Below are 14871 nucleotides of genomic sequence, written 5' to 3'. Positions count from 1 at the left end.
AGCAACCTGGAACATAATCCCAACGAAAGTATCCTTGTTCAACCGTCAAGTTGATATTGATGTCCGTTGCCCCCTTTGTTAGAGTTCAGAGCAATCAATTTCGCACTTTCTACTTCGTTGCCCTGTGTCGATTCGAATTTGGAATGCTTCTTCCATCGCGCATCTTAAAGGTAAATTTTCTTCCAATTTTGATGAATGGTGGGTTAAAGCTCTAAATAACAGCAGTGTAGAGGAGGCTGGTAAATGGGCCTCACTGTTATGGAATATCTGGTATGGAAGGAACCAGCTGGTTTGGAATCAACATGCAATAATCCCGGCTCAGATTTCAGTTCGTGTTAACTAGTTCCTGGAAGCTTGGAGAATGGCGAGGAAACTGAACATGGCGGATTCTGATACTGTCAACGTTCGAGCAAGAGAAAATTGGAGACCACCTTCTTCCGGAATAAAAGTCAATTTCGACACATCAATGAATCCACAGATTGGAAGCAGTGGGATCAGCGCAGTAATTCAAAATGAAGTGGGAGAGCTAGTGGTTGTCCGATACAGCCAGATTGAAGTTCAGAATTCTCCAGTTTTGGCGGAGGCCATTTTATGCCGTGAAGCTCTAAGTTGGATCAAGGAGAGAGGAGATATGGAGGTATGTGTAGAGGGAGACTCTCAAATCGTTATCAAAGCGTTATGTCATGATCAAGAAGATGATTTCTCGGGGCTCGGTCTCGTGTTGGCTGATTGCTATGCCATCGCAAGCTCGATCCCACTATGTAGCTTTCATTTCGTACATAGGCAGTCTAATAACGTCGCAGATGTTGTGGCTAGATTAGGTTTATCATCCTCTTGTACTACAATAACCAACATTATCCTTGAGTCGATTGTTCACCTAGGGGCGATTGATTTATTTTGAGATATAATATCATTCTTTCATTAAAAAAAAAAACAAACATATTAAGGGTATTTTGAAAAAGTCACATAAACATAGTCTAGATATATAATAGATTGAATAAGTGTGTTAAAAATGTAATGTATCTTCTATTTGATATAATTTTATAATTTTCCTCTTTCGTTTTTTTTTTACCATTTCTTATGGTTAAAGGTATGTTGTAGTTTAAAAAGAATTGGGGGCAAATTTGGAGCTTTATCCCAAGTTTAAAAGGCAGGTTGAAAGCTCTACCTTTAATGGTTTGTTTTGCTATTTTTAGTCATCTTCTTACCCATGTGGTTCATGTATTAGGCTTAGCCTATATGTATGTGAGTTTTTACTTCTTACTCTCTTCTCATTCTAATAGCAACCTTATTATCTAATGAAATTTAGCTTTTCCATTAAAAAAAAAAAAAAAAAAAAAAAAAACCAGGTTGAAAGCGAGAGGGGCAGCCGATTATAGATGAACATTCAATGTTGCGTGGCGTGGGGTTGTAAATCCCATCATTCGTCTCCACACCAAAATGTAATAACAAATCCTGAAAGCCATCGTCATTACCCTCTCTTCTCTACCAATTTCACTCCTCCTCGACATGACATTGAAACCCTTCAACTCCTACACGCATTGATGATGTTCTTTACATTCTTGATCCTCTTCTTCTTCGGTTCCCTCGAATTCCCTTCTGTAACTACTTCAATTCCCTTGCCCGTCAATAAATTTCCCACTACATCTTCCACTCCCGACCCTTTTGTTGACTTGTTCAGTGCTTTCCAGAAGTGGGATTCTCAAGTGGGTTGCGACCAGTTTAGGGATAAGCACAAGGATTTGATCAATTTGGGGTTTTTGGGTGGAATAGGTTTGGTCCTTCACAGGAAATCGGTAGTGATTCTGAGTGTAATGGCTTGAAGATGGGACATGTTACGGTTTTGGTTAAAGGATGGACTTGGATTCCTGATAATTTGGATAATTTGTATTCTTGCCGATGTGGGTTGAGTTGTTTGTGGACCAAATCTTCAGTTCTTGCGGATAAACCAGATGCTTTGTTGTTTGAAACAATTATACCTCCAGTTCGGGTACTTCATTTCAACTTTACTTTAATTACTTGTTGAAATTGTGTTGTGTAGAATTTTTAATTCTACAAGTATATTTTCTTCCATGTTTGTGGTAATTTGTTGGCCGATTAGAATACGTGGTGTGTTGAATGGCCTCTTATTGATATTGTTTATATAGGCAAAGAATGGCCTCACAATAAGCAAGTTAGTTTGATACATCTTCGATCTGAGTATTAGGTAGCTGATTTGGGATAAAAAATACTTAATTGATTGAATGAGAGAACTAAAGCATATATGCATATGTTTGATTTCTTCAATCTTCAATCTCTTTGCAAGCTCAAGATTTTATCATTCACGACAGAATTGCCTTAACATAAAGATATGTTAGATAATCTACTACCATGAATATAATTAATCAATGCACTATTGTCAGCTCAACCAATTGGTGATAGAACTCTCCCTCCTCTGTTTAAGGAATACAATCTTTTGATTTCTAATCAGACTCTTCATAACTTTAGAGGTTGATGTGGTCAATTGAAATCTTTATAAATTGCAAAATTGTGGTAATTTAGGCTTATTAGCTTAAGATATTTTATAGACTCGGAGATTGAAGAATTTAGGGGGTTAATCTAGAGTTTCTGAATATGCAAATGCAAAGTTGTAGCCACTGTTCAACTCAGTTTCATCATACACTAGAATGGTGAGAAGTAAGTGTATGCCCATTGTAAAGTTAAAACAGTCTGGTGGAATTGAAGAAGTTGGGTGCGTTTTAGTGTTCTTTTTTCCTTAAAAAAGTGCAGTTTCGTTATGGGGAACCTCTGTAGAATTAAATATATTTAGTTTCGAAATTTGGGGCGAGTTTTGGATGGTGGAAATCTGTATAATTTAAAAATAAAATGCCAAAGATGGATGTACGAAAATACAACAAAAATACCAGATACTGATTGAGTGCATTTGTAGAAGCTGGTAGCACCCATTGAAATAATTACAAGGTATATGTGTCATCATATTAGCAGGTCATATACTCATATGTATGCGAATATATGCATTAATGCAATTAAGAATGGAGAAGTTAATAGGTTACTTTTAAGCCATGGAGTGAAAAAAGATTTAGCAACATTAGAACTCTGAATTTAGTTCTACATGGGAAATCCATATAGCATATGCCAACTGTATCAGTTTTGAGGCTTAACTGTATTTGAAATCGATTTTTAAAATATGATTCCAGACTGGTTACCCCGTCCTTCAGTTAGGATTTATGATAAGTTTTGCTTTCTAGTCAGCATGGCAATTAATTTTTACCTCTTAGGGGGCAAAGTGACCAAAATGGACAACTTTAGGGGCTTCTTGTGGTTTAGACCTAAAAAATATTAGTTGATAACATTCAAATTAAATATTTTAAGTTATCAAAATAAGTCATTTTCAACTTAATTGAATATTTTAAGTGGTTGAAGAATTGTAATTATCGAACACACTTAAAAATAAATAAGTGTTTAAACTATTCAATTAAGTGGTTTTTTAGATTATCAAACGGGCCTAAGCATAAGATTTGAGAGGTATTTTCTTATTTTTTAACCAATTGATATTTAACATGGATGTATTTTTAATTATTTTACTTTATTATTAACTTTTATAACATGACAAGAATGAGTGAAGATAAAAAAAAAGTTAGTTATTTAGTAATACAACAACAATAAAGCCTTAGTCCTGAAATGATCCAGGGTCGGCTAACATGAACCATCATACGGAACCGTGAAATCAAGTTGTGTCAGCGGCATAAATTTTCTCCCTCCACTCCGTCCTATCCACGGTCATATTTTCCTCAAACCCCAATAAACTCATATCACTCCCAATCACCCTCTTCCAAGTATGCTTAGGCCTTCCTCTGCCCCTCACCATTGCATCCCTTTGCCACTCTTCAATCCTTCTAACCGGGGCATCAAGGGCTCTTTGTCTTACATGGTCAAACCACCTTAGTCGGTTTTCCCTCATTTTATTCTCAATAGATGTAAGCCGTACTTTCATCCTAATTATTTCGTTCCTCACCTGATCATTTCTCGTATGACCACACATCCATCGCAACATAGGCATCTTAGCTACCGTCATCTGTGTTTCACTATCCAACATTCCGTGCCATATAACAATGCCGGTCTAATTGTCGTGCGATAGAATTTTCCCTTCAATCTATTAGACATGCCGGGGTCGCAAAGGAAACCCGTAGCACTCTTCCACTTCGACTAACCAGATTTAATCCTATGAGCAACATCTCCATTCGTTTGAATAATAGCCCGTAAATAACGGAAGCAATCCAAGCCCGAGGATGATTGTCCGTGCCTCCCTACTTCTAACATGCACCATGGTATACCGTCTTGAAGTGAACTCGTTAATTCATCCATAACAACGACAAAAAGAAATGGGCTAAGTGCGGAACCTTGATGCACTCCAATCGTAATAGGGAACTCTTCAGTATACATACATTTCGCCCATGCTTAGAACTGTTGCTTTTCCAAATAAAAGCATATCGTCCTTATAAAGCGAATGAGAAGGAAAGTTTGTTCCGCACGAATAACCCATATGAGAAAATCCTCCATCCGCTTTCAAATTGGATAACCAACAACTGAAAAAATCTTCCACAATACCATATAAAATAGGGAGAGCGGACTGCCCTGTCTAACACCCGTGGAGCAAGAAAAATACCCCACTAGCCGAACCAGAGATTATAATAGAAACCTTATTGAGAATCCAATCACGAAACCGAAGAGAAAACCCAAAAACATATTTAAATAATTGGTTTTCTCTTATTTAAATAATTTCATAGTGTAATATGTAAAAACATAGATACTAATAGTAACATATTTAAATAATTGGTTCTCTCGTACTTCTAATTACTTTGTAAATTTGCAAAACCAATAGAATATACACATAACAGCCACTTGTGCATCTATAATTGAGCATTTCCATTGGTTTGGAAGACCAACTTCAAATGCTCATGACACTAAATAAGACTATTTAGCGATAGGAGAGAGACAATTGCAAGTTTGCTTATTTTGCAGTAAGTGAGAAAAAATAAATAAGAATAAAATAATATATTTAACATAGTTGTTAAAGACACGTCTCAGTCAAGGCTCAGGGTCTTGAGCCTTGAACCCAGAAAAGGAGGCTCTATACAAAAGGTTCTCGCCTTGTTCGCCTCGCTTGCACCTGGGAGCCTAGAGCCTCGTGCGCCTGACGGTTTTTACTTTTTTTTTTTTTTTTTTTTTTTTTTTTTTTACAGTTTTTTCTAAAATACCTGTTTGATTATTCTCAACCACTATTAATCTAACTTGAATAAGATTAATTGTAACCCTTAATTTAAATAAGATGAAAATGAAGAGGAGGAAATTGAAGATGAAAATGATAGTGGAGGATACTATGGAGAGGATAATATTAATTTGAAGGATGATCTTGATGATGATGATGATTAATTTTTGTTGTGTGTTCTTTTTGATTGACAATGAATGGTTATTAGTTTAGTAGCATTAGTTTATACTTAGGTATTAGTGTCTCTATTAAGTATGAACTTAATTTGGTGTTTTGACATTTATGATTTAGTATTATGTTTTTATGTGGTTTTGTTTTGTTTGTGTGGTCATAAGTGTCTTTTTTTAGTTTATGCTTAACTAGTAAAAGAGTATATATTTTATTTTATTTTATGTGCCTCGTGTTTCTAAGGCACACGCCTCGCTTTGCACTTGAGCCTAGGTTCCAGGACCCCTTGGCGCCTTAGCGCGCCTTCCGCCTTTAACAACTATGATATTTAATAACATAAATTAAGTTTAATAATATGATAATGAATATTTTATATTATAGTATTAATTGGGTCAACAAAACTGAAAATGATATCAATGAAATGTATTTGAAAATGAAAATAAAATTATAGTAAGAATTGAAATGTACTGTTATAATTTATAATCCAGTGGTCCCTCATTCATGGGAAGGGTGCTGTTTATATATCTGTTGAACATCTGTCTTCCACTTGGGTTTCATTGACCATTATATTAGGAGAAAAACACTTCAAAATTGACCCAGGTGATTTAATCAGCACGATCTTTGCATATGAAACTAGTATTTTATTTTTCATATCAAATTCTTTAACTAAAGAGTGGATCCAAATTTAGCGGCATGACAAGTGGTTGAACACATTGCAATTGCATCCTTAATTAGACCTCTGTAGAAACAAAGTCTCTGCATTTTATGTCTCTCTTTTCTACTTGTTTTCAGTACATAAAACATTTATATGTTGTATGAACAATCAAGGGACATGGAAGAAACTTCAGAGATAATTGATGATGAGGCAGAAGAATCTGGAAGAATAGGAGCATGGACTACACAGATCACAGTTAGGGGGCTAATAGCAAGTTTAGTAATAGGCATAATTTATAGTGTAGTAGTCATGAAACTAAGTCTCACTACTGGATTAGTCCCTAATCTCAATGTTTCTGCTGCTCTACTGGCTTTTGTTTTCGTTAGATCATGGACTAAAATCCTTCATAAGGCTGGATTTGTCACCAAACCATTCACTCCACAAGAGAATACTGTCATTCAGACTTGTTCTGTTGCCTGCTATAGCATTTCCGTTGGAGGTTCCACATTTAATTTCCAACTTTTCTTTTTACTCATATATATTCATCTGTGTAGGGCTGTAAATGAGTCGAGCCGCTCGGTGTTTCGCTCGATTTGTAAACGAGTCAAGCTTGAGCATGGAGAAACTCAGCTCTAAAGCTCATGAGCATGCTCATTTATAGTTTCATGAACAAGGTCATTAATAAGCTCGATTATAATGTTCATGAACAGGCTCTTGAACAACTTGGTTCGATTATTTTTTTTTAAGATAATATTTCTATAAAGAGGGAAATGTAAAACTATGTAGTTTTTTAGGTTTTAAACTGCTAGCTTATGAACATAAATAATGTAACGAGCTGTTTTCACAGCAAAATCATAAACTGAATTAATGAGCTTCTTGCGATAAGTTTACGTGATCAGATAATTTTCTTAATTCACCGAGCTCGAACAGAATGTTGAGGTCGAACCGAGCTTGAGCTCGAGTACGTCCATTTTCTGCTGAGCCGAGCATGAGCAAGTCAAAGCTCGGCTCAGCTTGGCTCGATTACAGCTCTATATTTGTGCTAAATATACCGCGATGGTTAATTAAGATGCTATATGACTGCTTAAACGTATGATGCAATGCTCCTCCTTCGAGGTACTTTTGGGATTGAGTTAGGTTTTTGCTTACAATCTGTGTTTCATTGTCTGAAGTTTGAGAATTAATCGATCTGTTATGGAATTGCAGGTGGTTTCGGGTCGTTTCTCCTAGCATTGAACAAGAAGACGTATGAGCAAGCTGGGGTTGAAACACAATGGAATACTCCTGGAAGCATCAAAGAACCTGAGATTGGTTGGATGACTGGTTTCCTCTTCGTTAGCTGTTTTGTTGGTCTGTTTGCTTTGGTTCCTCTTAGGAAGGTATGTAATTCCATTTAAATCTTTGTTGCACAGACACGGAAACATAATATCTAAAACATAAGCTTCATAAAATAGCATTCAAACAAAAACGGACTATATATGATTTTTTGAATTTATTGTTTATATATGGTTTAGTTGGTTTTATGTTTACCTGCAGATTATGGTAATGGATTACAAATTAAGTTATCCAAGTGGAACAGCTACTGCAGTTCTTATCAATGGTTTCCACACTCCTAAAGGGGACAAGATGGCCAGGTTTCTTAACATTTTAATACTTTTCATGAATGGAAACATCATATTATTATATTTATATATCAACACATGCAGTGGCGGAGGCAACCCGGTGTTTGGGGGCCGGAGCTCCCCTTGCTTGGGTGAAATCCTCAGTAGGGTGCTGCCTTCGTCAAAATTATCCGCCTTTATCTGGCCGCCCCCATTGCAGAACTAAAATTAGCCCTTCAGCCACATATGAATCTTTAGTTTCCTTAATTAATGTTACAGGAAGCAGGTTCAAGGGTTCACGAAGTTTTTCTCAATAAGCTTCATTTGGGCTTTCTTTCAATGGTTCTATTCTGGTGGAGATTCTGTATGTGGATTTGCTCAGTTCCCAACATTCGGATTGAAAGCATGGAAAAATACGTAATCAAATTAAATTTTATTCAAATATGAATATATGTGTCTTGTGTTAAATATTTTTAATTGATTAATGAAAATGAAATCTGCAGATTTTACTTCGATTTTAGCCTGACTTATGTGGGAGCTGGAATGATATGTTCCCATGTTGTGAATTTGTCTTTGCTTCTTGGTGCTTTGGTTTCTTGGGCAGTCATGTGGCCACAAATAGGTGGTCTTAAAGGAGATTGGTACCCTTCTTCTTTACCACTAACCAGTATGAAGAGTTTAAACGGTTACAAGGTCAGCTAATGTGTTACATGGAAAATCTTTTTCATTGGCGTTTCAGCTTTTTGTGTCCGTTTCAGGTTCAGTTTCCGTTCCGTGCAACATAGTTCGTTGCTAATTTAAATGTCAATCTATTAATAGCTTCAGTATGTTGCAGGTTTTTGTTTCCATTGCTCTGATCCTTGGGGATGGGCTCTATAATTTTTTCAAGATACTCTATTTCACTGCCTGTAACATGCGTGGAAAACACAAAACTTGTAAGCTATAGCTATTATTCCTTCAAGAGTTTCTCTAATTATCATTTAACCCAATATAACTATTGTTGTTCTTTGTTACTTTACAATATATAGTGCCAAGAGAAGCCATTCTGATAATCTTCAACTCATTTAAGCGACTATAACTATTGTTGTCCAAAATTGCCCCAATTATGTTTAGAGAAGTATATATTTATTTTTAACGTATGATCTAAATTTTCCTCTTAATATTTCAACGCAAAACTAATTTTATCTCTACATAATAGAAAATTTAAATGGACTGGTTTAACCATTATTCATACTTTTCAAAATCAATCATGTCTAAAATATTTAGTATGTTAATAACATAGTTACAAATAACCTATCAAAATGTCAATATCGTAGTACGTCTACCACATATAACTTAATCACAAAAATAAGCTTAGCACGTCACATGCCCGTTGAACTTACAAAGTGTCTGTTATTCCCTGAACTTGCTCAAAAAGTGATATATTGTCTTCTAAATTTGTTTAAAGTGACATATTGTCTGAACTTGTTTACAATTACTTATTGGCCCCTGAACTTGCATAAAGTGATATACATTTCGGTTTGTACCAAATCATCTCTTATCAACATGATCATATTGACTTTGGGAGTTAATCAGGTCACTCTAAGCAAATTTAGGCAGCTAACAAAACACTTTGTAAGCTCAGGAATCGGTTTTTTAGGCAAAGTTCAGGGGCTCCTGCAAACAAAAAAAAAAACTGTCAAAATGTCTAAAATGTTTATTGTGTTACTAACATAGTCACGAGCAACTTGCCAAAATGTACGAAATTGTTTCAGTTTATCAAGTAATTTGTTTGGAAAGTTATGACAGTCAAATAACAGTAAGAAAAAACCCAACCAGTCAGTTCAAATTTTCCAGCTAAAACTAAATTTACTTGGATGTAAATTTGTACCAGTTTATACGTTAAATCTGCACTTCTCCAAAAACGATAGGAGTAAATTTGGATATTATCCTTATTATTATTACTATTATGAACTCTTAACTAGCATTTGTTTGTTCAGTTCCTGAAGAACACAAGAATGAAGGTCCTGAAGATCTTCGAAGAAACGAGCTTTTTATGAGAGAAACAATTCCAGTAGGGGTAGCTTTAATAGGCTACATTACATTCTCCATAATCTCCATCATAGTGATCCCCCTAATATTTCCACAGCTAAAATGGTACTTCGTAGTAATTGCTTACATCCTAGCACCAGCACTGAGCTTCTGCAACGCTTATGGAGCAGGTCTAACTGATATAAACATGGCCTACAACTACGGCAAAGTTGCTCTCTTTGCACTAGCAGCCATGTCAGGAAAGAACGAAGGTGTTATTGCAGGGCTCGTCGGATGTGGCTTGATGAAATCAATTGTATCAATCTCTTCTGATCTGATGCATGATTTCAAGACAGGTTATCTAACACTCACTTCGCCTCGTTCCATGCTCGTTAGTCAGGCAATCGGGACAGCAATAGGCTGTGTAGTAGCTCCTCTCACATTCTTTCTCTTTTACAAAGCTTTTGATGTTGGAAATCCTGATGGACAGTATAAAGCTCCTTATGCTATCGTCTATCGAAACATGGCGATTCTCGGTGTACAAGGCGGCTTCTCTGCTCTTCCACAGCATTGCCTGCACCTTTGCTATGGATTTTTTGCCTTTGCTGTATTGGCTAACTTGTTGAGGGACTTATCCCCTAAACATATTGGAAAATGGATACCTCTTCCAATGGCAATGGCAGTGCCTTTCCTTGTAGGGGCATATTTTGCAGTAGATATGTGTGTAGGGAGCTTGGTTGTGTTTGTATGGCATAAGTTAAACAGCAGAAAAGCAGGATTGATGATTCCTGCTGTGGCTTCTGGGTTCATTTGTGGAGATGGGTTATGGATTCTTCCTTCATCTATTCTAGCTTTGTTCAAAATTCGTCCACCCATATGCATGAATTTCTTGCCAAACCATTAGAATTTTTGACAACCCTCTTTTCTTCATTACAAATAAAACTAACTGCCCTACCTACCTCAGAATAAATATGTATACAAGCTTGTTTTTGTTATTTCCTTTTTCGGTAAATTCATCCTAATATACATATAGGATTTCATTTAAATGTTGCAGTTAACTCATACTGTACCATCCCAGTGTTTTGGTAATTCAGTTTAAAAATAAATTCTGTAGGCTTTAAAGAGGTCTTTTTATCATGTGAGAGGAGGTTTTTCTGTCCAAAAAGTATCCATTTTCCTTCTTCTGGCATAACTTCGTAGACGTTAATTTGCCTCAAATTTTTTTGTATGATTCGTATTTTCTAAGAGCATATATATTACATATATTAGAGCATTTTAAACACTAATTAGCTATTTGACTCTCTTAAAACTTAAATAATATAAATCACTAGTTAACTAAAAATTAGCTAGTCAAATTTATGTTTTGTTCCAATTATAGCTATTTGACTCTATTTAATTATTTTAATATTAAAAGTGAATAAAATTAAAGAAATAAAAGAAAAATTAGAAAAGAAAGACAGAAAAAAGAGAAAGAATGAATAAAAAATGCAAATAGTTAGCTAAAGGGACTAGTCAAATATCGCTAGTGAGAATGACTAGTTATTTATTTTAGAGAGCCATGTCATATTATTAGAGTGGTTCACTCTTTAAATGGTTAGTTACATTTGACAATTTAGAGAGTTGTCACCCTATTGGAGATGCTCTTAGGGGAATGTTTTGGCATATATAAACATTAGTTATTGATTTGGGGAATATATGAGGAGGAACTCATGTGATTTGAGAGAACGAGGGGTTGGGAATCAACAATGTCACTTTGATGCTTAAGCTATTAGAGAACGTGATTAATAATAGAATTATAGGGTTTTGTGATGACGTGCCTTTTACTGCGAATGCCTTTTGTATTTATAAGGTGTTAGGGGTAGTTTTGATAGTTTGGCAATTTAAGTGTCAAAGTAGTAACTCGAAATACGTGTTGAAGTGACTGTGGAGAATATCATTAGGTGGGCTCAATGGAATTTGGCTAGTAAAATTGTCATCTCGTAGTTGTAGATGTGAATATAAGGATTGATATCTTACAGACCCATGGCTCTAGGAGAGACGAAAAATGTGATTTTTATATAACTCTTATACATTCTTTACACATAAAAACATTCATTTATATATATATATATATATGTAAATTATAATAATGTTTCTCTTATATACCATTGGGGATATGTATTGTTATTTGAGTATTTGAACTTGTAACTGAACGTTCAAACTTCATGTCGAGCCTTCCAATGATTCACCTGTAAAGTATAACAAGAGATCAGAGAGGGGCCGGAATCTGGCAGACCCGTTCTGATGTCTAAATCAGTAGGTATTGGAAGGGTTGAGGAGTATGAACAGTTTGAGAGATAGAAGTGTTAACATACTACTTAGTGCAATCATACTTGTCTATTTATAAGATTTGAGCTGAGCCCCTCTTCTTCTAGGAATCATATGTGTTAGGAATCTTTCTTCTATTGGAATTCTTGTTTTAGGAGAAGTCTTCTATGAGAGAAGTATGTGTCCTAGTCGCATGAGGGTTTCCCTTAATGGAAAACGTTACATGGAAGTTCTTGATAGATCTGAAGGCCTAAAGTGTCACATGTTCTGATTCGTTTTATACGATATCATGTATCTATTCTCTTCTATTCATAATGTAATAATTAAAGTAATTTTTTTTATGTATTTATACTTTAAAGTGTGTAGTGTTCGCATCCTCGTTAATAAAAGTATAAAAATGAACAATAAAAAATACGGTAACTCTTTAAAGGATAAAGTTGTTAAAATGAATAAATCGTATCTAGAGTCTCGGATTCTCTGTAACAAAAATAGTCATTTCCGGTTAACTATTTATAATTTACCAGTTGACTGAATAACAACTGTATCCAAATTGAATATCTATACAAAATCCTATCAACAAAAAAAAGAGTCTACTTTTTGCTTTTGAGCGTGAAGATTTTCTAAATAATCCATCAAAATAAATCCAATGCTTGTCTTTGCATATCGGACTTCCATTTACTGCTCGATCAATTTTCACCTCCGCGATATCTTTTTTTCGCTCACAACTAAGTTTATTTTTTGCACTTCAAACAATTAAAGATTTAAGGGTATTAGACATATTTACTATTTAGTCCTTTATCTATTTGTAAAATAGTTAGTTCCCTATTTCTAGCCTACAGTATAGATTTAGTTATTCACTTAGATACAAACTGTAAACAGTATATATACTACTTGATACATCAATAACAATCACTGAACAATTCAAATTGTTACATGGTATCAGAGACCTAACCTAATTCTATTCTTCTCCTCCCTCACACCTACCACCAAAATTTCGACTTCTCCTCCCTCAACCCTAACTCGCCGCCTACCACCCTTCCGCAACCATGACCAACACGTCGGTGCAATCAAACACCAACACAAACACGATAAATAATGCCAACTCAAACACCGAACCCACTAGAACCGAAACACATACAACCACTCACCCTTCCCTCACCGTATCCAATATCTCCACCTTCATCAAAATCACCCTGGATGTTGAAAAAGGCCATTATCCAACCTGGGCCGCCTTATTCAAACTCCATGCTAAAGCTTTCCAAGTCTTAGACCACATTCTTCTGTCACCTGAAAACGATTTTGACAACTCCCTTCAAACCACAAACCCCGACCTATGGTCCCGTATTGATGTCGTGGTCCTTCAATGGATCTACAGTACTATCTCCCTTGATCTGCTTCACACAATAATTGAAGCTGATTCCTCTGCAGCCATAGCCTGGAGCCGTCTTCAAGATATTTTCTCTGACAACAAACATTCCCGTGCCCTGTTCCTCCAACAAGAGTTTTCCAAAATTAAGCTCGAGGATTTCTCTGACATTTCATCCTACTGTCAACATCTAAAATCACTATCTGACCAACTCACAAATGTCGACTGCCCGGTTACCAATGACCAAATGGTTCTTCAACTCATCTCGGGTCTTACTGATGCATATGACACCGTTGGTACCCAACTTCGCCATGGTGATCCGCTCCCACCCTTTCACAAAGCTAGGTCAATGTTGATTCTTGAAGAAACTGCTCGTTCCCAGAAAACCAGCAGCGCCACTGATCCTGTCGCACTCACGGCTTCCTCCGCCGTCGACCACATCAACTCGCCTTCTAATATTCCTCTTGCGCGTCAGGCGCATCATCGATCCGGAACCGGCGGTCGCGGCGGCAGACATGGAGGTCGCGGGTACCGCGGCAGAGGGGGACGGAACCACTATCGGCCGACGGGGTATTCGCTGTATCATCCCGCGACTCCTCCTCCTTGGGCGTATACGCAACCATGGGGACAGTCCCCGCTTTGGGCGACTCCACCATGCCCATTCCCTACAAATGCTTGGCAACCACAGTACTCTTCTGGCAAACAATCTCCTCAACCGGGAATTCTTGGTCCTCGCCCCGGCAGCCAACAAGCTCATATTAATATGGCACCACAACCATATATGCCAACTAATATTTTCAGAAGCTATGCACACAATGACTATTTCACCACCTCCTGATCAATGGCACATGGATACAGGAGCCACCGCTCATATAATGGCTAATCAAGGTACACTCACTTCTTATTTTAATTCGAGCTTCAATGAAAATATTATAGTCGGTAATGGTCACTGTGTTCCTATTTGTGGATCTGATTATGCTAATTTATCTTCTAAAAATCAACCTTTGCATTTAAATAATGTATTGCATGCACCCAAACTGATCAAAAACCTTATTTCTGTCCATCAATTCACCAAAGATAACAAAGTTTCTGTTGAATTTGACCCATTCGGTTTTTCTGTGAAGGATTTACAGACGGGTACACATATCATGAGATGTAATAGTACCGGAGACCTCTATCCTGTCATGTCAAGTCAATCCACACCATACTCCTCTTTGTCCGTCTTTACCGCACTGTCATCTGATGACTGGCACAACCGTTTAGCCATCCCGGGCTTCCCATCATGAACGCTCTCTTGAATAAGAATTTGATTTCATGTAATAGGAATAAAATTGTTTCTATTTGCTCTTCATGTGTAAATGGAAAACAAGTTAAATTACCCTTTCACTCCTCTCCTAATTTTGCATGTATGCATTTTGATTTAATTCAAGTGATATTTGGACATCTCCTATTTTGAGTTCTAGCGGTCATCATTACTATATGTTGTTCCTTGACA

General features: G+C 36.4%; 1 protein-coding gene across 1 annotated transcript; it reads left to right on the top strand.

The window, feature by feature from the left end:
- The first annotated feature begins 1362 nt into the window (after nucleotides 1–1362).
- LOC136235794 (metal-nicotianamine transporter YSL3-like) lies at nucleotides 1363–10698 on the top strand. The gene is made up of 7 exons (XM_066025825.1): nucleotides 1363–1990; nucleotides 7299–7471; nucleotides 7629–7726; nucleotides 7973–8110; nucleotides 8197–8386; nucleotides 8529–8628; nucleotides 9673–10698. The coding sequence occupies exons 2-7, from the start codon at nucleotides 7409–7411 to the stop codon at nucleotides 10605–10607; spliced, it is 1524 nt and encodes a 507-aa protein (XP_065881897.1). The 5' UTR covers nucleotides 1363–1990; nucleotides 7299–7408; the 3' UTR covers nucleotides 10608–10698.
- The last annotated feature ends 4173 nt before the right edge of the window (nucleotides 10699–14871 follow it).

The sequence above is a fragment of the Euphorbia lathyris genome, chromosome 7, assembly GCF_963576675.1.
Source record: "Euphorbia lathyris chromosome 7, ddEupLath1.1, whole genome shotgun sequence".
In the NCBI taxonomy this organism is placed as follows: domain Eukaryota; kingdom Viridiplantae; phylum Streptophyta; class Magnoliopsida; order Malpighiales; family Euphorbiaceae; genus Euphorbia; species Euphorbia lathyris.
The sequence above is the reverse complement of the archived record's forward strand: the minus strand, read 5'-3'. Positions and strand labels throughout refer to the sequence as shown.

What these genes read in the sequence shown, in the direction of transcription:
- LOC136235794 (XM_066025825.1), top strand. Translation starts at nt 7,409, where the DNA reads ATGACTGGTTTCCTCTTCGTTAGCTGTTTTGTTGGTCTGTTTGCTTTG. An exon ending in AAAGGGGACAAGATGGCCAG is followed by an intron (nt 7,727 to 7,972) that starts GTTTCTTAACAT and finishes TTAATGTTACAG; the next exon opens with GAAGCAGGTTCAAGGGTTCA. An exon ending in GCGTGGAAAACACAAAACTT is followed by an intron (nt 8,629 to 9,672) that starts GTAAGCTATAGC and finishes TTGTTTGTTCAG; the next exon opens with TTCCTGAAGAACACAAGAAT.